The 22,329-nt window shown below is 48.5% G+C and overlaps 1 protein-coding gene across 1 annotated transcript in view; it reads left to right on the plus strand.

The window, feature by feature from the left end:
* IGF2BP1 (insulin-like growth factor 2 mRNA binding protein 1) overlaps positions 1 to 7,887 on the plus strand; it is a 42,886-nt gene extending 34,999 nt beyond the window's left edge. The window contains exons 15-22 of the mRNA XM_010843151.1: positions 1 to 73; positions 802 to 937; positions 1,564 to 1,686; positions 2,046 to 2,165; positions 2,955 to 3,029; positions 3,740 to 3,871; positions 4,292 to 4,405; positions 7,444 to 7,887. Coding sequence (XP_010841453.1) covers positions 1 to 73; positions 802 to 937; positions 1,564 to 1,686; positions 2,046 to 2,165; positions 2,955 to 3,029; positions 3,740 to 3,871; positions 4,292 to 4,405; positions 7,444 to 7,536 — 866 coding nt within the window. The 3' untranslated portion in view covers positions 7,537 to 7,887. The remainder of the gene's footprint in view (positions 74 to 801; positions 938 to 1,563; positions 1,687 to 2,045; positions 2,166 to 2,954; positions 3,030 to 3,739; positions 3,872 to 4,291; positions 4,406 to 7,443) is intronic.
* The last annotated feature ends 14,442 nt before the right edge of the window (positions 7,888 to 22,329 follow it).

The raw sequence follows: 22,329 nt of genomic DNA on the forward strand, positions 1-22,329 counted from the left end.
GACTCATTGGCAAGGAAGGGCGCAACCTGAAGAAGGTGGAGCAGGACACGGAGACAAAAATCACCATTTCCTCGTAAGGCACTTTCCTTTCCCTCTGCGAGTGGGATGCCTGGGCCCCCAGGGTGGCATATTTCATTATCTGTCCTTAACACCTGCCCCGTAAGTCAGATATAGTTTCTGCTTATCGAAGAATAGTTAAAGCAGCGATGAAGAGCATTTTTCTGTAACGGCTGAAGTCCTTCCATCACCGCTGTGGTTAGGGTGCTGCCTCTTCAGTCCTTGGCTGCCGCATCCTGTCTCTCTCACTCTGTCTCTGGGGGAGAGAGCCTGCAGCCAGGGGCCAGGATGGGGGGTCTCCCGGCACACTGCCAGGCCACAGGGAGAGGACAGACCCAGATGCTTACCTGAGCCTTGAGCAGGTGCTCTGTGGTGGCCTGCTTCTCAGGAGGAATCTGTTAGCCCCTCTGTGAACACTGTGTCTCTTGACTGTGTCAAGAGACTTACTTGCGGGCAGATTACCTGCTCTGCTTCAGGAGGGCTCAGAAAATGGATTGCTGGTGCCACTGGGGAATTCCCAGCCAGGAGCACCCTCCTTGCTTACAGTCTGTGCCCAATGTCCTCACCTCCCTGTGGGGAAACCTTGCTCTGGGGACGAGCTGAAAGCCAGAGACAGAGCTGTTCATATTTGCCCCAAACTAAACATCCTGTGGAAACGGCGTGGCTGTGATGTCCTCAGCCAGGCTCTTTTCCCAGTCCGGGCTTGTCAGTGGAAGCTTGACGCTAACCTGCTCCCTGCCCCAGGCTGCAGGATCTCACCCTCTATAACCCCGAGAGGACCATCACTGTGAAGGGCGCCATCGAGAACTGCTGCAGGGCCGAGCAGGAGATCATGAAGAAAGTGCGGGAAGCCTATGAGAATGACGTGGCTGCCATGAGCGTGAGTGTCGGACGCCTTTGAGCCGAAGCCATAGCAGAAGTGGGTCTCCAAGTGGGTGGGCGTTCACATGGTGGGGTCCTGGGAACACTGACTTTGCTTTTGGGCCTCAAGATTGATCAGTCCTTTTAACACTGAATTAATAGGGGTTCTTCATTTGATTCCTGGGTGCAAGTGGGGATCCAGTCTTGGGTCTGTGGTCCCCCTGTAAGCTTTGTGTTTATGTGCTATGTGTTAGTGGGGGAGAGGGTTCCTAGTTTTCATCTGGTTTTTAAAGGTGAGTGAGGATGTGGGTCACATGACCAAAAATGTGAGTTTTAGAAGTTAGAGACCCATCTCCCCCACCTTATCACGGGCTGTGAGTCTGAGGTCTGCCTCCATCAGAGTGGGGAGACCGCTGGAGAAGGACGTCTGAGGGTCTAAAACAGTGTCCCTTCACCTCAGAGGTGGGAACCCTTGTGTACATGTGAGTGTTGTGAATACCAGAGGGGCAGGCAGGTTTGGGGCAAGAGCATGCCATTCTCCTGTTTTGGCCCATTCACCCTCCTGTTCAGCCAGCACCACGTACAAGAGCTACCAGGCCCCATCCGAATGAGCCAACCTCTTTCTCTTTGCCTTCTTTTCCCCAGCTGCAGTCACATCTCATCCCCGGACTGAACTTGGCAGCTGTAGGTCTTTTCCCAGCCTCCTCCAGTGCAGTCCCACCACCTCCCAGCAGCGTCACTGGAGCTGCACCTTACAGCTCCTTTATGGTAGGTGCAGGGGACCCTGGGCTGTCCGTGAGCTCACTTAGGGCTCAACTCCTCATGGGAGCCTGATAGCTGGTAACTCACAGGAGAGGGAAGCGCTCCCGGCCACTCGTGCTAGCGTCCAGAGCCTCAGCCCTGGGGGCAGCAGCCTTGGGTGCTGGCGGCACTCGTCCTCTTCGTCTGGTCCAGCTTCTTCCGTTTGTCTCTCTGGGGCCTTGGGAGAGCTGCAGACCATGTCGCCCAGGCTGGTGTCTGGGTGCTGCACCCCTTCTTCCTTGACAGTGCAGGGCAGGGCCATGGACGGGCTTCTGGGCTGTGCCCCTTGACTCGAGCTGCATTAATGACATGTCCTGTCTTGGCAGCAGGCTCCAGAGCAGGAGATGGTGCAGGTGTTCATTCCCGCCCAGGCGGTGGGCGCCATCATCGGCAAGAAGGGGCAGCACATCAAGCAGCTCTCCCGGTTCGCCAGCGCCTCCATCAAGGTGACCAGCTCTGTTCTCCTTCTGGTTTCCAGGGTGGGAGGGCGCTCTGCTCCCATCGCCCTCTCCTTTGTTCTCAGACACCCCATTTGCCTAGTGTTAGGGCTCTCTCCTGTGGGGTCCCAGTTCCTTTTGCTTTCGACTTCACTTTCAGACTAAGGGAGGAAGTGGTATCGTAGCACAGGAGAGCTTCAGTTCAGGCAAGACTGCCTGGGTTCAATCCCAGTTTTTGAGCTGTAGTACCTGAGCCTTCATTTCCCCATCAGTATAGTAGTGATGAGAATGATCTGAGATGATGCAGCCAAAGCCCCCAGCTCAGTGCTTGGTGCACAGTGGTTGCTGGGTAAATTTTAGCTGTTTCCACCTTCCCTGGTCAGGGAGAACCTGAACGAATACTTGTTAAATTTCACAAGTCTAAAGCCACTGGTTTTAGTGGTCTGAGGATTTTGGTCAAATGGAGTATATGTTCTCTGGTGAATAAGGGCTCCCAGAGATTCTCTAGGAGATCAGTCTGTTCCCCTGTACTGCCACCACCACCAGGGGTACCTCTTGGCTGGACTCAACTGAACCCCTCTGGGTGGTGAGCAGGGAGGCCCTACTTAGAAAACGTCAAGAAACAAATGCACTTGTGCCCTCCTAAGAGTTTTGGCACAGGGGCAATAGCCTTGGGTGCGGGGTCTTTGTTCTTCACTCTCTTGGCCATCAGAAGTGGGAAGTGGAAGCAGGGTGTTGGTAGGATTCTGGAGGAGAGGGCAATAGAGGGCTTATCTGTGACCAGTGTTTGCTTTGTAGATTGCTCCTCCTGAAACTCCAGACTCCAAAGTTCGTATGGTCATCATCACTGGACCCCCAGAAGCCCAGTTCAAGGTTCTGATCTTTATTATTTTTTCGAGTAGGACCCAGGGGAATCAAGTTTGTGTGGGAGTGCAAATCTGCATCAGATTTTAAGCTTCCCTGTAAATTCGGGGCTGCACAGCTGCTTTCAGACTGACATCCAACTTGCATTCTATTGCCTTCCCTCTCTGATTCCTGAGAGTGAATAGGCACACGGAAAGGAAGGCCGTCTCCTTGCCCTCTGCTGTCATGACTAAGGAAGGCTCTTCTCTCCTTTATGTCCCTGCTACGTTTCAAGGGTCTCGGACTTCTGACAGACAGCCAAAGAGCTAATAAAGTAACTTGTTCTGGTCTAGGGAGGGATGGAGAATGGGGACAGCCTTAGGCTGTGTACAGTGACCAGCAGCCGGCCACTGAGTGACTCCTCCAGCTGCCACTCAGGGCTTGACTTGCCATTCACTGCTTGTCTGAGTCCATGCAAGCCTCCCAGACCCCTTAGGTCTGGTTTGTGATTTAGGTACTGTATTCGCCTGGGGAGTTATGTATTCATATTCAGTTACTTTGCCCAGGCCTCCTAGTGTTACAAGTGAGCAGAAGGAGTGTTGACAGGTCAGGGCTGTGGACCTTTCACGTCACCTGTCCTAGGTGGTGATCTACCCCTCACGAGGGAGTGGGGCGTGGGGAGCTTCCCTTTTGTCATACATATGTGTACTGCCAACATAACAAAGACCTCCTTTGCCCAGGCTCAGGGAAGAATTTATGGAAAACTCAAGGAGGAGAACTTCTTTGGTCCCAAGGAAGAAGTAAAGCTGGAGACCCATATCCGGGTGCCAGCGTCAGCAGCCGGCCGGGTCATTGGCAAAGGTGGCAAGACGGTGAGCCATGAGGGTCAGGTTGAAAGCTCTGGATGTTAGTCCCTGAACCTGAAAGCTCTGCCCTGGCCCCCTACTTCCCCACCCTGAGTGATCTCTGAGTGTGAATCACTTGGTTGTGCTGACTCTTTGCAACATGGACTGTAGCGTGCCAGGGTCCTCTGTCCGTGAGATTCTCCAGACAAATAATACTGGAGTGGGTGGCCATTCCCTTCTCCAGGGGATCTTCCAGGTCTGCTCAATCTTAGTTCTTGCCCTTTGCCCCTTTACTTGATTCTACTCTCCAAGCTCAGCTCCTGAATCCTGCAGTTTCTACCAGCTAGTGACTAAACTTCTTTCCCCTCCCTCCACTGCCATCCATGTTTGACACCGTCAGCACTCAAGCACCTCTCTGATCTGTCCTGCTCCCGCCTCTGCCCCCAGGTGAATGAGCTGCAAAATTTGACAGCAGCTGAGGTGGTGGTGCCAAGAGACCAGACCCCTGATGAGAACGACCAGGTCATCGTCAAGATCATTGGGCATTTCTATGCCAGCCAGGTACATATGGCACTCCCCCATCACAGGAGGGTGGCAGGAACCTGGGGATCAGAGGAGCAGGACTCTGCCTGCCTCTGGCCTGGGTCACTCTTCTCTTCCAGGTATAGGGTGTGATGTGTAGATGTCTTATTCCCTCTTAAGACTGTAGGGACTTATACCTGTGGTGGATTCATTTCGATATTTGGCAAAACTAATACAATATTGTAAAGTTTAAAAATAAAATAAAATTTAAAAAAAAAGACTGTAGGGACAATGATTTGACTATTTTCGTGGGTATATGTTATGTACAGTAACTGTTAATGTTACATGTCGTATGTTATATGTTGATAGTCTTCGCTGTCGTCTAACCACGTGGTCCTTCTCTTTTGCACTGGAGAAGAGAAATGGGTCTTAGCCACTGCCCAGTCTTGTTTGTGGGGTAACACCATGGGTTGCCCTTCTCCAGTGCATTTCCTTCACCTTTCCCAGAACCACTGCTCCATCCTTGCTTCCAGTTCTTCCAGTCTCCTGGTCTCATCCTGGCACTCACCATCCATTTCTGTGCTGCTTCCAGTGAGCCTGTCAGCAGTGCCCAGCATTGGGACTGACCCCAGAGTCTAGAAAGGAGGGCAAATATCAGATTCAGGTTACAGGATGATTGAAACTAGTGGGGTTTTCCTAAAACCCCCTATTGTTGGAGCTGGAAGGCTGTGAAGGCTATTGGAAGCCACTGCTTCCATTTCCAGAGGATAAGCCTGTCACAGCAGGTTTGTGGCCCACCTGAGGCTGCTTGTGAAATCAAGGGCCAAACAGGAACCCAGACCCCAGCGTGGCGTAGCAACTTTCTCTGACAGTCCTTTGGGAGCCATTAATAGAAACCTGTATGCAAGTCAGGAAGCAACAGTTAGAACTGGACATGGAACAACAGACTGGTTCCAAGTAGGAAAAGGAGTACGTCAAGTCTGTGTATTGTCACCCTGCTTATTTAACTTCTATGCAGAGTACATCATGGGAAATGCTGGGCTGGAGGAAGCACAAGCTGGAATCAAGATTTCCAGGAGAAATATCAATAACCTCAGATATGCAGGTGATACCACCCTTATTGCAGAAAGTGAAGAGGAAATAAAAGCCTCTTGTTGAAAGTGAAAGAGGAGAGTGAAAAAGTTGGCTTAAAGCTCAACATTCAGAAAACGAAGATCATGGCATCCGGTCCCATCATTTCATGGGAAATAGATGGGGAAACAGTGGAAACAGTGGCTGACTTTATTTTCTTGGGCTCCAAAATCACTGCAGATGGTGATTGCAGCTATGAAATTAAAAGACACTTACTCCTTGGAAGAAAAGTTCTGACCAAATAGTGTATTGAAAAGCAGAGATATTACTTTGCTAACAAAGGTCCATCTAGTCAAGGCTATAGTTTTTCCAGTGGTCATGTATGGATGTGATGGAGAAGGCAATGGCAACCCACTCCAGTACTCTTGCCTGGAAAATCCCGTGGACGGAGGAGCCTGGAGGGCTGCAGTCCATGGGGTCGCTGAGGATCGGACACGACTGAGCGACTTCACTTTCAGTTTTCACTTTCATTCATTGGAGAAGGAAATGGCAACCCACTCCAGTGTTCTTGCCTGGAGAATCCCAGGGACGGGGGAGCCTGGTGGGCTGCGGTCTGTGGGATCGCACAGGGTCGGACATGACTGAAGTGACTTAGCAGTATGGATGTGAGAGTTGGACTGTGAAGGAAGCTGAGCGCCGAAGAATTGATGCTTTTGAACTATGGTGTTGGAGAAGACTCTTGAGAGTCCCTTGGACTGCAAGGACATCCAACCAGTCCATCCTGAAGGAGATCAGTCCTGGGTGTTCGTTGGAAGGACTGATGCTAAGGCTGAAACTCCCAATACTTTGGCCACCTCATGCGAAGAGTTGACTCATTGGAAAAGACCCTGATGCTGGGATGGATTGGGGGCAGGAGGAGAAGGGGACGACAGAGGATGAATGGCATCACCAACTCAATGGACTCAGTGGACATGAGTTGGAGTGAACTCCAGGAGCTGGTGATGGACAGGGAGGCCTGGCGTGCTGGGATTCATGGGGTCGCAAAGAGTCAGACACGACTGAGCGACTGAACTGAATAGCCACAAAAACTATCTTAAGGTTTGTGGGTGCTCCTGCCACACAAGGCACCATTCTGTGTGGTCTCTATTAACTCATGTCATCCTCATAACAACCTCATGGTACAAATGAGGAACATGAGGTTAAGAGAGTAAATGATGTATTCAGGGATGCAGAAGAGCCAGGATGTATTAAATACTGAAGGGGGGTATTTTTTGTTGGTTAGAATGAGAACTAAATGAAAAACTTTGTAAAACATTACGCACAGGGCTGACAGGAGGCATTAACATTTAAAAATATCGACTCCACATTCGTTCTCCAACGTAGACCAACTTTTCTCTTTAACCAAGAAAATCAGTCACTCATCTTATGGAAAGCAGACATTCTAGTATTTTTCTGTCAAGTGAATCACAGTTGACAGTTGGTTTCGCTCACCAAACTTTTGTTCATAGGGAAGAAATTTTTAAGAAGCAAAGAGTTAAAGATACTGGTCCTTTGTTTTCTCCACTGTCACGGTGGAGCTTACTTCACTTCCTTTTGGTTATTCCATTTCATCCCCTTTCCCAGGATATTTAAATGCATAGTGGAGTTGTGATTGGTGACAAGGCCTTCTGATTTTTGACCTCCTGACAACACATACTCCTGGAAACTTAGGGAGTGCCCCCTTGAGTTCAGAAACGTGTGTCAGCTTGGTCATGTTTTAAATTCTGATGAATGACTTTATACTGCTTTTCTCCTCCATTCCCCTGTATGAATCCAGTGGGTGCTCAGGGTCTGCTCAGAGGCAAAGAAACTTTCTGTCACTGTAACCCTCAGCCTTCTCTTACCTTTCTTTTAAGTCCCATGTGATCTCTTTGTTGCCAGGATCCAAACCCCGGTGGCCTGTCTCCCCAGTAGGGCTGTCTCTCCCCACCTTTGAAGGTCCTCACTCTCACGTGTTCTCTGTGCAGATGGCTCAGCGGAAGATACGAGACATCTTGGCCCAAGTCAAACAGCTGCACCAAAAGGGACAGAGTAACCAGGCCCAGGCCCGGAGGAAGTGACCAGCCCCTTCACGTCGACCCCCATCATGTCGGCTGAAGGACAACTGGCCGAAATCGAGAGCATGATCTCCCCCGCAGGCCTGAGAATGAGCGGGAATCAGGGACACTTGGGCCGGGATGTAGATCAGGTTTGCCCACGTGCTTGAGAAAGTTGTTCCAGTGAGGAACCCTGATCTCTCAGCCCCAAATACCCAACCAATTGGCCCAACACTGCCCATCCCTGAGGGTGTCACCTTGGAAATTCTAGCTCAGGGTGCTTTTAAACGTGGATTGTTTTAAGTTCTCCAGGTCTCATCGAGAGGGTTGGTCAGACCCCAGTGGGAAGAGAAATAAAATTTCCTTCAGGTTTTTAAAACATGCAGAGGGGTGTTTTAATCAATCTCAAAGGATGATTTACTTCTTGACCCTAAAGCCCTTCCAGCCTTCTCCTCCTTGGTTTATTGATTAAAATACCTCTATTCTCGTGCCCTGACATAACCTCTTCCTGTATTCACACTGGTTAGCTCATCTTTCTGCTACTGGCAAAAGTGGGAACCAATGCATTGCTTTGTGTATATTATTGACTCGAAGGGAAAAGACACATCGGCATCTGTAGATTAATTCCAGTCCCTTCCTAACCAACCTATAGGAACAGCGAGTAATAAAGAATGGGAGAGACAGATGATTAAAATATATAGTAATCCACGTTTAAAAGGAGTGCCCTTGTGGCTGATGGATTCCAGATCACCACCTTAAGAAACTGGTGCAGTTCAAATTGCCCGCACGGTCGGGGCTTCCCCACCAAGATTCCTGCCCTGTTCGTGTCCCTCTAACCATGAAAGTCCCACGTCGTGTCCAGGAGCGCATGGGTGGTACTGACTGCTCCGCGGGACAGGGGCTGACCACTGTACTGTCCCTGATTCCTGCCATTCTCAGGCAGATTTTATATTTTTTTAAAGTCTATTTTAATGATTGGATACGAGCACTGGGAAGGGGAGCCTAACTCCCCTTGATAAAGTCTCAGTTCCATGGAGGACTTGAGTGGCCCCAAAGGCTGCCACTGTGCCCTCACGCTGGCCATGTGCTTTCCTAAGGGCTGGCTCCCAGAAGCGGGGGTTGCGGGGCACTCCCCCACCACGGCACTGTTCCCTTGGTGGTGGTGGGATGTGCAACCCGACCCTGAGCTCCTGCAAAAGCTGAAGTCCATCATTTGGCATCTATTATGAATATTCAGTAAATCGGAGACTATTTGCTTCTGTGTTTATCCTAGAGGCGTATTTAACTGATGGTTTCTGCCTCCACGAGTCGTCGGTGTGATGTTATGTGTGCCTAAAAGAAACAAAATTCAAAATACCAGCAGCATTATGCACAAAAGGGTAAACAAGCTTAATTTATTAATTTTCCAGGCTCAGTAAGGTCCCATTTTAAGTTCAGCCCTCGTGGAAGATAGCAGCCGTCAGTTAAATGAGGTTTGGCCTCCCCTCCTCGTGTGCTGATCGTCAGTGCATATTAGCCAGGTGGTGCACTTTAGCTGCCTTGGACAATGCTATCCAGTGTGCTGGGAAGGGAGGAAGGCCTCTGCGTGTGGAAGAGCCCATGCTCGGGACTCCCCTCCTTGCAACATTGCAACAACAGTAACAACCAGACAACCATGACATGTGGGCGGAGTCAGTCAGGTAATGCTGTGCGCGAAGTAAACTACCTCAAGGTATGAAGTTACCTCAGCAATTACTTTCCTTTTTGTTCCCCCCACCTCTTTTTTTTTTTTAATCTTTTTTTTCTTTGCGGCTTGCTGATATTTTATATAAAAAAGAAAAGCAAAGCAAAAGAGAAGCTGATAGTCTTGAATATTTTATTTTTTTAATGAAAAGAAAAAAATGAGAAAGTTATGTTTCATAATTTCTTACAACATGAGCCAGTGTAACTCTTTAGGAAGTCTCTATGGAGAACAGGCCCTGTGGGAAAGGCAGCCGGCGCTGCCCCTTGGAGGGAGGCTGGGCCCAGAGGGAAGGCCCAGGCGTGAGAGAGCCCAGGGCCAGGCTCTGATCTCTAAGCCACCCACCTCTCCCAGGAAGACCTTGCCTGATGAGATTGACAGGCCCAGCAGAGCTGTGGCCCCAAGGGCGAAGCAACAGCCTCCAACAGCTGGCCTGTGGTCTCCCCTCCCCCCTTTGGTTAAAGGGCACCCCGGTTGTTTTTTCCCACCAGTGGTGCTGTTGAGATATTTTAAAGTATTGCCTCCGTTTTATCGAGGAGAGAAATAATAACTAAAAAACATACCCTTAAAAAAATGTATACTTCTCTAAAAATATGGGAGCCAAGATTCCATTGGTGGAAGAGACAAAGCCACCCTCTCGCCCTGAGAGAGGTCCACCCGGCTTGCCGTGCAGTGCTTTTCATTTATCGTGACTTAATTCATTTCAGTCCCATCTTGCCATTTTTGGTCTTTATCAGTAGACCAAGGGACGAACAGATAACTGGCCCTTCTGTCTCCTCATCTTCTTTCAATTGATATGATTGATTCTAACAGTGGACCCACACTTACAAATCCTTGATTTAGGATGGTGGGTGGCAAGGAGGGGCAAGGGATTTGGGAATGTAGCTGGGGACGGGTTCCTGCCTCATTGGTGTCTTGTTACTTTCTTCCCATGACGTTCCTTTGTAGACCCCCAGAACTGTCTGCCCCAAAGAGGAGGAAGCAGGAAAGCCTTTAGAGATGATACCAGGCCAGTTTAATTAAGCTTCCCACCTGTCCAAACCACAGAAAAGGGTCTCCCAACTTATATTTCTGGCTCTATATGCTTTATTCCAAAATGAAGCAGATAACTTCAGACATCGGCCATTTAGTGATTTAAGGTGAATTTCCAGCAGCAAGCATGCTTTGATATCTGGTTCAAAACTGCCATCAGAATAAAACCCCCCACAGTACCTGAAATGTGATTGTTGCAGTGTTCAGTTTCCTTGGGATCCTGCTCCCATCACACCTGCAGCCCACATCCTTTCCCTCTGGCTGGTTCAGCTCCCAGAAGAGACCAGGAGTGTGGCAAGGGACTGTCAAACCTGGATTCGGCATGGCTGATATTTGCCCAGCAGGAAAATTGTGCAAGTTACGCTACCGGAAAACAAAGGAATATGGTTTGGTGGTTAAGGTTTAGCAGGATAAAGGGCTTGTCTTGGTGGTTCCACCTTTGACCTCTGGGCAAGGTCTTGGGGCAACTCCGCCCCCTGCACATCACCTCCATGTCCCCATCCTTGGTGAGATAACAAGTTAATGTGAAATGCACTTGAGAGATTTGGATGATCTGAAAAGAGTGACTTTTAAAAAACAACTTCTGTGCTCTGATATGTGTGTGAGCTACATATATATTTTTAAGAAAAGACCATCACTTTTAGGATGTATTTTTTAATTCTGTGGAACACATGAAAAAACCAAAATGGTTTGATTCCCTGACTTTGAAGCTGCATCTGACAGTGACACCCAATGGCCCGTGAGGGTCTGGTTGCCTTTTGCGGTTTGGGTTGTGGACTTGGCTCCTCAGAGGGGCCTGGGGAGGAGAGAGCCGTTTTTAGGGACAGGGAGTTTCATCACCTTCTACTCTTTCCTGCGCTCCTCTCGGTCCTTTCTCAGTCTTCTTTTCCTTTACCCTGAGCTCTCCGCTTCTGGGACCGGTGGGGGCTATTCTGTTAAGTTATGCCTCACGATTGGCAGAAGAGACCCCGTGTAAAACCCAGAGAACACTGGAGGGGAGCCCTCCAGTTGGTTCTGTGTGTCCATTTTCCCCTGTGCCAAAGACAGGCTGTGAGAGACGCCATCTCTGAATCAAAGCAATAACCATCCTTTGAACCCGTACCTGGGCTGTCTGAGAGGGGGAGAGGTCCTGGGAACTGTATGGGCTAAAAGACCCGGCCCTTCCCTTCTGAGGCTCCTGGGGGATGTGGGGGCGGTACGTGCCAAGGCACAGGGAGCTGAGAAGGGGTCCACTGGCTCCGGTTGCACTTTGGGGAAGGAGAGGGGTTTGGGGCTCCTCCCTGTGAGGCTGCGCTCCATCCCTCGCCCCCACTGCAGAGACAGCACCGCGAGTTCTCTTCAGGCCTGGCAGACTGGCAACGAGGAGGGGCCTCAGTTAACTCTCCAGGGTGCCTTCCCCTCCTCCCACCCCAGACATGCTCTCTGCCACACTGGGAACAGCGGTGCCGCGTAACTACCTCACAGAGCCCCCAGGGACCGCCGAGCTTCTGCCTCTACTCCACCTTCCCTCCTTTCTCTCACTCAAGGGTGGGGGCCTCCTTCCCCTGAAGTGTTGATGCGGAGATCCTAGAGGCTTTGATGTTCAAAACATGCCAACTTTCGCCTAGCCTATTTGTTGAAAACCGGTAGGAGGAAAACAGCACAGCCTGCCCCTGTAACTGCAGGAAGATGGAAGAAGGATCCTCGGTGCCAGGGGACATAAAGCCATTTCCCTTCCAAACTCTTGGCGATTTAGAGGCAGGGCTTTTCTCTTGTATTCAGACTTAGGGCAACACCAGCTGAAAACTGCAGTTTCTTTCTTTTGGATACATAAGGCTTCTCTATTGGGGTACAGGACAGGGAGGAGGCCTCATGACTGAAGGTGGATTCAGAGGGTGAGGGCCGGAGCCCCAGCCCTGACCCTCAGCCCTGTGCACCTCCTTGGGGGCACAGTCTGATGGCACCATTACTGGTGCCTTAGTCTGGTTGAATCTGGATGGACGAGACAAAAGAATTTTTTTCTTAAGTGAAATAGCAGGAAGCTCCTCGGGGCATGTGTTTTGAGTAACCACAGATGATGGATGCTACGAGTATAAATGGATTAACTACCTCAATCCTCACAGTGAGATTAGAACGAGGACTGGGACTGGTGAGTGAGGGGGTGGATCCCAGCCAGGAGGAGTGAGCTGAGGCTTGTGCCACAGAAGGTTTGTCCTTGAGGAGTAGGCATACCTGCTAGATACTCAGTGGTTGGGTTGAGAGGACTGGTCATTAGGCCCCCCTTTCTGCCTTCTTCGGCCTGGGGACCCTTGCTTCACCTCTTCCCTGCAGCCTGCCCTGCTCTCACCTGCCATATCTTGCTGGACCAGAGGGGGCGGAGAGGACGGGCCTCCTGTCTCCTACCAGAGCGGGGCAGCCTCCTGTCTTCTACCGGAGGAGGCTGCCAGGAGGTGTGATGTGGGGCCTGGCCTGGAACCCGCCACTCAGCCCCACAGCCAGGAAGCCTGGGGAAGCCGAAGTTAAGACGTCTTCAACAGGGTTTCTCTGAGATTCTCCACCTCTCTACCCCTTCCCAGTGTTCACAGGGACGGTGGGCTCTGGAGGTGGAGCAGGATCCCTTATCCTGAGAGGCCGAGGGCCTGTCCTCTGGTCGTCAGGAGCCTTTGTAGTCGGGGAGTTCCACTGGGCGATCCCAGCCCCTCCCCACCCTCTAATGGACCTCCTCATAGAAGCCCCATTTCACTTTTGTTTTATCTACCTCTTAGCAAGACAATAGAGAGAAATTAGGTAGTGGCAACTCCACTTGCTTAGATTAGGGGGGGGAAAAGATTTCTTTTTCCAAAGGAAAAAAAATATTACCTTAAAAATACTTTCCAAAAAATTAAAAAAAAAAAAAAAAAGCCAAAAAAAAAAGTTCTTAAGAGGGAGACATTTTCCAGTGACCGCTGGATTGTTTTAATTCCCTAAACATTTCTCTTTTTTTCCCCCACAAATAAGTTTCACTCTTTGGCAATTTTCTGCACCTGGTCTAAGATAATGTGCTATTCTAACAGGTACAGCTTCTGCAGTCTGCCCCCCCTGGCTTGCCCCACCCCGCACCTCGTTCCTGTCAGTGAGTTCCTGTCTGTGCTCTCCCTGTTGCTTCTCAGCCAGGTGACTTCACTCAGCCCCACGGAACAAAGGCTTTGTGTGTGTGGCGGTGCTGAAGTCTGGACTCACCGTTTCAACCTGTGGAGGGTGGGGGCGAGGGCGGGGGGCACTTGCAACCCTTTTGTGTCAAGTTTCTGTAACCTACTGCAGTGTAAAGGTGTTCAGAATGAATTTCAGCAGATAATGAGTTAGCAGGAGGAATAAACATTCTCTACCACCACTTGAATCCTCCCCTTACTCCAACATGTTGATCCTGATCCCAGGAACCAGAATAAGAGAGTCCCTTCTCCTGAGGCAAAGTGAATCATGTTCAGTCCTGAGACATCACTTAGGAAAGTGGAAAGTGATTTTTATGAAGGCAAAACTTGGTGGGGACTGGAGGGGGGACTTGTGCCTGTGATTGTGTGACCCTGTTCTGTAACTGCGGCCACTTTGAAAATTGTACTTTGCTGGGGATCGGCCAGCCGTCACCACCAAATTTTGATTGTACCCTTTCTCCCACTCTTTAATCTGCCCTGTGCTTGGTCTGGGAAGATGGGGCGGCTGGCTCAGACTTTTTGGAGTTTGTTCTTTTGCTGGATGAGCACTCCAGTTTTCTTTCCCATGAAAGTTGTTTCTGCTACAAATCACTTGATTCCGCTGTTTCAATTTCAAAATAAAAGGAAACTTATATTGAAAGCTGTGAGAGAGTCTATGTCTCAGGGAGGGTTTGGGGGATCTGGTTGCTGAGATGGTCAGACCTTTGGGGGTGGAGTCTTGCTTTCCAGGGACCAGAGTCACTCAGATTTGAAGTAGGCATTTTTCTTAAATTTACAGGATAGTAAAACAAGAGTGGCTTTTAAATGGTGCCTTGCTCTTTATTCCCTTGGCATGTTGGTATAAGGCCTTCACTATTAAAAGTGTTGGGTAACGTCTGCAGAGGAGTTGCAGCTGTTCTTCCTGATACCTACCGTAAGAAAAATGATGCCGATGGCCTTGAGGGGAGGGTTCGTGGAAGGGAGCTCAGTCACCATCTACTGTGACCTTGCCCTCTCTTTTTTTCCTTTCTGAAGACTAGATGGGTGGAGGGACACCCTTGTGCAAGACAACCTGGACCCTGACTTGGCTCTCCTGATTCTTGGTCCAGCCTTTTCCTTAAAAGAGGAACAGCTCCCCATTTAAAGTGTCATGTCATTCCAGGTTATCTTGGGCTTCCCTGGTGGCACAGAAGGTAAAGAATCTGCCTGCAATGCAGGAGACTGGGGTTCCATCCCAGGGTTGGAAAGATCTCTTGGAGAAGGGAGTGGCTATTCATTCCAGTATTCTTGCCTGGAGAATACCATAGACTGAGGAGCTTGGTGGGCAACAGTCCACAGGGCTGCAAAGAGTTGGACATTACTGAGCGACTAAGCACACAAGCAGGTTATCTTCTGAGTGGACAGATGTGGCTACCCTTAGAAGTCTGGGGTAGAATGAACACACTAAGAACTGTCCCTCCCACTTTTTTAAGCAGCCCCAGATACCGAGCAGATCAGTGAAACCTTGACTTCCACAGGGGACAGTGGGGAGTATTTACTAAGTATACTGACACCACACCTACTCTCGTCCTCTGCATAGTGATTCTGGATGGGGTGGGATGAGGTCACTGGGCTAGTTTCAGTGTTGCTGTTATAGTGCCTTCCCAAATAATTGGGTAGATACTGGGGCATGATTCTCAAGCCTTAGGGGAAGCTCTATATAGCAGTGAAAGTGACTGAAAGTCACTCAGTTGTGTCCAACTCTTTGTGACCCCATGGACTGTATAGTCCTTGGAATTCTCTAGGCCAGAATACTGGAGTGGGTAGCCTATCCTTTCTCCAGGGGATCTTCCTGAACCAGGATTTGAACCAGGGTCTCCTGCATTGCAGGCGGATTCTTTACCAACTGAGCTATGAGGGAAGCCCAAGCAGAGTAGTATTTATTTGTTCCCTGACTTGTTTCAGGAATAATTAAGGTAGGAAAGGGAAAAAAAAAAAAGCTTTAGGGAATTCCTTGGCAGTCGAGTGGTTAGGACTTGGTGCTTTCACTGCCCGGACCCAGGTTCAATCCTTGGTGGTGGAACAAAGATTCTACAAGCCACATGTAGCACAGCCCCACCCTCCCCTGCCAAAAAAGGAATAACTAAGGTGGTTTAACATGGGAACGAAACCCTGTGGATATTTCCTAATGATGGCTAATACTTGTTGTGATAAATATTGTGCTTGATAAGGCATTAGAGTCTATATGAGGTATTATTTATTTAACTCTGACAACAATCCTAAAGTGAAAGTTATTCCTATCTTATAAATGAAGCAATTGAAGTTTAGAGGTTATGTTACTAGAGTCACATAGACATTTAATTCTAGAAACTATCTTTCATAAGGCTGACTGGCACCTCTGCAAGAGAAGTCTTCATTGCTGACTATGAGACAAGATGAGTTTTACTGGAAAACCTTTTTCTTCTTTTCACCATCCATGTAAGTAATAAACTATACATTTCTTTCTATCTTTGCTGGTCAAATCAGTCAGACCTTGGCCTTGGCCCTTCTTCGTCATGGGTACATGAGTGTGACAAATTTGGTGCCCAGCATGGGGCTCATAAAGTGCCCTTGAAAGAAGACTGGAGGGGGGTGGGAGGGAGGTTCAAGAGGGAGGGGCAATATGTATACTTATGGCTGACTCACGTTGTATGGCAGAAACCAACATAACATTGTAAAGCAATTATCTTCCAATTAAAAAAAAAAGACTGGAGTATGTGTGGACAGGATAGAGAATAATATATGTGCCCCAGGATCTGGTAATTCAGTGGTGGGCAAGAGGGTAGAGGTCCTTCTATTCAGGGGCTGCATGCTTCATGGGACAGGACTTCCAGGGACCTGATAGCTGTTGCCACTTGATAAACGTTGAAGGTCAAGCAGCTAGAGGTAGGATTGGTGCTTTCAGGTGTTAAAAGTGAGTTTGAGGCTGAATTAATGGCCACTTAAAACCCAAAGTAAGTGCAGAGCTGCTTATTGGTGCAAGTTGCTCACTCAGCTTTCAGCTATTCCTGTGTTTCCTTGAGAAAGCACCTACTAGAGTTTGGGCAAAAAAGTAAAGAGAGGGAAAAAAGAACAAAAGTAACTTTGCAGGTGAAAGGTCCAACCCATTCACTGTATAAATGTGTAGCTGGTATTGAAATGTGTCACCTATTTGAATTGTGACTGCGTGAAGTATTAGAAAATTCCTCTGGTGTCCAAAATTTTCACTCAATACTGATGTCTTGTTTGGCAAGTTAAATGTCTCCTCCTGAGTGGCCTTGGATGCCTGCCAGTGGTGGCAACCACAACCCTTGAGCCTCATTGAGACGCAGACACGCTTACCAAGTCGTGTCTTGAAACAATGATTTTCTCTGACAGTCAAGAAAAAACTTTTTTTTTTTTTAACGAAACAAGAAACTCTATGTTCCTAATTCTAAACGTAACTCTTGTTAAAAGTTGGTCAGAGTTGGCCTATTCACAGGGCTGGGGGTAGTTACTCCGGGTCTTCATTGCTGCATGCAGGGCTTTCTCTAGTCGCAGTGTATAAGCTTCTGACTGTGAAGCTCTAATGGTGTGATCACTCACCTAGAGCCAGACCTCCTGGAGTGTGAAGTCAAGTGGGCCTTAGGAAGCATCACTATGAACAAAGCTAGTGGAGATGATGGACTTCCAGCTGAGGTATTTCAAATCCTTTGCTGTTAAGGTACTGCACTCAATATGTCAGCAAATTTGGAACACTCAGCAATGGGCAAAGGACTGGAAAAGGTCAGTTTTCATTCCAATCCCAAAGAAAGACATTGCCGAAGAATGTTCAAACTAGTGCACAATTGCACTCATCTCACACACTGGCAAAGTAGTGCTCAAAATTCTCCAAACTAGGTTTCAGTAGTACGTGAACCGAGAAGTTCCAGATTTTCAAGCTGGATTAAGAAAAGACAGAGGAACCAGAGATCAAATTGCCAACATCCGCTGGATCACAGAAAAAGTAAGGTAATTCCACAAAAGCATCTACTTCTGTTTCACTGACTATGCTAAAGCCTTTGACTGTGTGGGTGGATCACAAAGAGCTGTGGAAAATTCTTCAAGAGATGGGAATACCAGACCACCTTATCTGCCTCGTGAGAAATCTGTATGCAGGTCAGGAAGCAACAGTTAGAACTGGACATGGAACAGTGGAACATGGAACAACAATTTGGTTCCAAATTGGGAAAGGAGTTCGTCAAGGCTGTATACTGTCACATTGCTTATTTAACTTATATGTAGAGTACATCATGTGAAACGCTGAGCTGGATGAATCATGAGCTGGAATCAAGATTGCAGGGAGAAATATCAATAACCTCAGAAATGCAGATGACACCACCCTTATGGCAAAAGCGAAGAGGAACTAAAGAGCCTCTTGAAGAAAGTGAAAGAGGAGAGTGAAAAAGCTGGGTTAAAACTCAACATTCAAAAAACGAAGATCATGGCATCTGGTCCCATCCCTTCATGGCAAATAGGTTGGGCAACAATGGAAACAGTGACAGACTTTCTTTTCTTGGGCTCCAAAATCACTGCAGATGGTGACTGCAGCCATGAAATTAAAAGACGCTTGCTCCTTGGAAGAAAAGCTGTGACCAACCAAAAGAGCATATTAAAAAACAGAGACATTATTTTGCCAACAAAAGTCCTTTAGTCAAAACTATAGTTTTTCCAGTAGTCATGTATGGATGTGAGAGGTGGACCATAAAGAAAGCTGAGCATCAAAGAATTGATGCTTTTGACCTGTGGTGTTGGAGAAGGCTCTTGAGGGTCCCTTGGACTGCAAGGAGATCCAACCAATCCATCCTAAAGGAAACCAGTCCTGAATATTCATTAGAAGGACTGATGCTGAAGCTGAAGCTCTAATACTTTGGCCACCTGATATGAAGAACGGACTCATTGGAAAAGACCCTGATGCTGGGAAAGATTGAAGGCAGGAGGAGAAGGGGACGACAGAGGATGAGATGGCTGGATGGCATCACTGACTCAATGGACCTGAGTTTGAGCAAGCTCTGGGAGTTGGTGATGGACAGGGAGGCCTGGTGTGTTGCAGTCCACAGGGTTGCAAAGAGTCAGACACAACTGAGTGAACTGAGGGCATGCAAGCTTCAGTAGTCGCGGCCCCTGGTTTCTGGAGATAGTCTCGGCAGTGGGGCACACAGGCTTAGTTTCCCTACAGCCCGTGGGATCTTCCTGGACCAGGGATCCAACTTGTGTCCCGTGCTTTTGCAGGTGAATTCTTAACCACTGGTACACCAGAGAAGTCCTGGCCTATTCATCTTGCTGTAAATGAGGCCATATTAGTTTCCTTGGATAACTGTAACAATTTACCCCAGAACTGATGGCTTAGAACAAGAAGTCAGCTCAGGCTGTCGCCAGATCTCCTTCTTCCAGAGGCCCTTAGGAACATCTGTCTCATGTCTCTCTTGTAGCTTCTGGTAGTTAATAGCAATCATTGGCCCTCCATGGCTTGAAGACAGATCCCTCCAATCCCTGCCAACATGGTCTTCTCTGTGTCTCAGTTTTTGTGTCTTATAAAGATAATCTTCCCTGGATTTAGGGACCCCCCTCATCTAGGATGATCTCGTGATCCTCTTCAAAGATCCTTATTTCAGTTAAGATCACATTCTAAGGTTTGGGGTGGGCATATGTTTTGTGGGGACACAATGCAACTCGCTATAGAAGCCATACCAGGTGGGTGGGCCCATCTTGTCACTGTAGCCAGTGACAGGCTGGTTACATGGAATTTTTTAATCCTTCTTCCCCTGGAGGTTGATAAGACCACAGTGCCCTTTTGGAAAAAGGCAGCTATGGATCAGGATTCTCAGATGGTGGCACCCTGGTTACTGAAGCATTTGGTGACAGGAGAATAGTGGCACTTGACTGTTGCCCATGGTTAGAGGATCCTATAACACTAAGAAAAATTAAGCATGGTTGCTGTTCACCCGTCTGCTCCATGGGGAAGCAAAACTGCTTCCTCCCACCTATGGGGGTAACCTGATATAAAATACTCCCTGTGGTCAGGTGCAGTCAGTTCTGCAGAACCGTCCTGTGGTCTGCTCTTACAAAGAGTGGAAGAGGAGGAACATGAGGTTTGGACAAAAGCAAGCCCAGTGTCTTAGCTGGGGCTACTATAACAGTTAAGTACCATAGATTGCATGCCTTGCAAACCACAGAAATCTTCTGTGGCTGGGAAGTCCAAGATCAAGTTGCCTACAGATTTTGTGTCTGGTGAGGACCTGCCTTCTGGTTCATAGATGGATGTCTTCCACTGTGTCCTCCCGTCAGATGAAGGGATCTCTTTTATAATGATACTAATCGCGCTCATGAGGACTTCACTCCATGACCTAATCACTGCCCAAAGACGACTCCTCCAAATACATCACTTGGAAATTAGGTTTCAATATATGGATTTGGGGGACACAAACATTCAATCTATAGCCCCCAATGAAACTAGAGGGATTGGCGCTTTAGCTGTAGTGAAGGAAGAAGCTATACCAGTTGTGTTGGATGAGAAAAAGTAGAAAACATTTGGTTGTCTAATGACTGATGTGGAAGCCTGCCTGGCTGATGACATGAACATGGGGAAGCCCTTGGATGAACATGGAATGGTTTAGGGCAGTTGGTGGGTCTTTACCTCCACAGTGAAACAGTGGCCTACCTCACAGGAGCTTACCTTGTCTGATAAGCATCCGTGGTGCTAGAAGTGGAACCTGTACATTTCCTTAAGGTAACTGTAATTATATGGAAACCATGAGTACCCAGGTGATGAGATAGTCACTCAGGGTCTGACTGGTTTGTTCAGTTGGCACCAATTATCAGGGACAATTAAGTCCAGAAAATTCTTTAACAACTGGGCAACCAGCTCCCCAGAATAGAGGCCTGACACAGGGCAAAGTAAATGCCCTTCAAACTAAAGAGGAGAAAAATGGGTTGAAGATTCGGATGGTAGGACAATATGGACATAGCATTTACACCAGGGAGTTCCCAGACAGGAGATTGGTGACTTGCCCATGAGGGAAATTCTCACTCTCAGGCCAGTAGAAAGCCACAAATGTAAAGATCTGGGCTGTGGCAGGTGAAGATGCCAGGCCAGCTGTGCTGTTTGCTGTGGACAAACAGGAGGGCCGGGAGGGCTGAGAGACCCTGCCGAGGCCTGCGCTGTGCACACTGGGGCTGGTCTGGCGCCTTCACACCACCTGTCTGACCAGACGTCACGCCTTCAAGAACAAATAAGACTAGGGCAGAAGCCAAGCTCCTCTCTTCCCTAAGGAGGGCTGATGGTGCTGGTCAAGGTATGCTGGGGACTTGATGGCAACCAAGGTCACCAAATCTTTTCAGTCCTTTTGGGCACAGAAGTACAAGTCTCTGGTGCCAGGAAATACCCAGGGACATGGCTGGAAAACTACTGCCATTGAATTTGGGACAGACTCTCAGCTTGGACAGTGGACTACTGTAACTCGATGAGTGGGCCCTTTGGGACAATACACACTCAAGTGGCTGTCACTGATACTGCTGCTGACCACAAAGGAGGTTCCCAACGGGGAAATGCCACAGCTGGAAAAGTGGTAGTGGAGCAAGTCCACAGTCTTGTTCTCAACAGGCTTCCCAGCCTACTCTTACGACTGAACCAACATACAATGCTGGGGGGTGGGGGTTGGGGGGCAGGGAAGGACAGGATGTCACTAGACCAAGAAGCTAATGGAGGCAGAGATGTTTAAAAAGTGTTATCACCTTATAATAACCCTGTGTGGCCAGTGAAAAAGTCATTGGTTACTGATATCTTCCTGTGGATCCCTACAAACTGAATGTGGCCCAGTGCCCTATTCTGCAGACTGGAGCAGCTTCATACACTGGAGGCCTCACTAACCCTGGCTCCAGCATCTCTCTGCATCCAGATGATCAGAGACAATTTGCCTTCATGTGACTTAGATTAGAATGTGTCACTGGGCTGCTGCTGCAAGGCAACCTAATCTCTCCCATAACTTGTCTCTGATGGGCAGACCGAGACCTCAAGAGGCTGATGTCTCACCATTACCTGGAGACGTTTTTCTGGCAGTAAGGGCTACGGCAGCATACTGACTGCCTTAGGTAAGATGGTTCAGTTTCCGAGTGAACAGGGATGGAATATTAACCTCAGCATGAATTGGGACCAGTAACCTAACCAAAGTCCTTGGAAACTGTTATGGTCTGAACTGTGTCCCTTAAAATTCATCTATCAAAACCCTAACCCCCAGAATTCCCTGGCAGTTCAGTGGTTAGGATTCTGTGCTTTCATTGCTCAAGGCCAGGTTCAATCCCTGGTCAGAGCACTAAGATCCTGCACACGATGCGGTGCAGCCAAAACAAAACAAAGCCCCTGAGCCCCAGGACCTCAGGATTAGATTGTGTTTGGAGAGAGGGGCTTTAAAGAGGTTAAATGAGGGTGTTAGAGTAGGTCCTAATCCAGTCTGCCTAGTATCCTTATAAGAAGAGAAATTTGTAGATAACCAACAAGGACCTACTGTATAACACGGGGAACTCTGCTCCATAGTCTGTAATAACCTAAATGAGAAAAAGAATCAGTTCAGTTCAGTTCAGTCGCTGAGTCGTGTCCAACTCTTTACGACCCCATAAATCGCAGCACGCCAGGCCTCCCTGTCCATCACCAACTCCCGGAGTTCACTCAAACTCATGTCCATCAAGTCGGTGATGCCATCCAGCCATCTCATCCTCTGTCGTCCCCTTCTCCTGCCCCCAATCCTTCCCAGCATCAGAGTCTTTTCCAATGAGTTAACCCTTCGCATGAGGTGGCCAAAGTACTGGAGTTTCGGCTTTAGCATCATTCCTTCCAAAGAACACCCAGGACTGATCTCCTTCAGAATGGACTTGTTGGATCTCCTTGCAGTCCAAGGGACTCTCAAG

Source organism: Bison bison, unplaced genomic scaffold (assembly GCF_000754665.1).
Source record: "Bison bison bison isolate TAMUID 2011002044 unplaced genomic scaffold, Bison_UMD1.0 scf7180017864180, whole genome shotgun sequence".
NCBI classification, from domain to species: domain Eukaryota; kingdom Metazoa; phylum Chordata; class Mammalia; order Artiodactyla; family Bovidae; genus Bison; species Bison bison.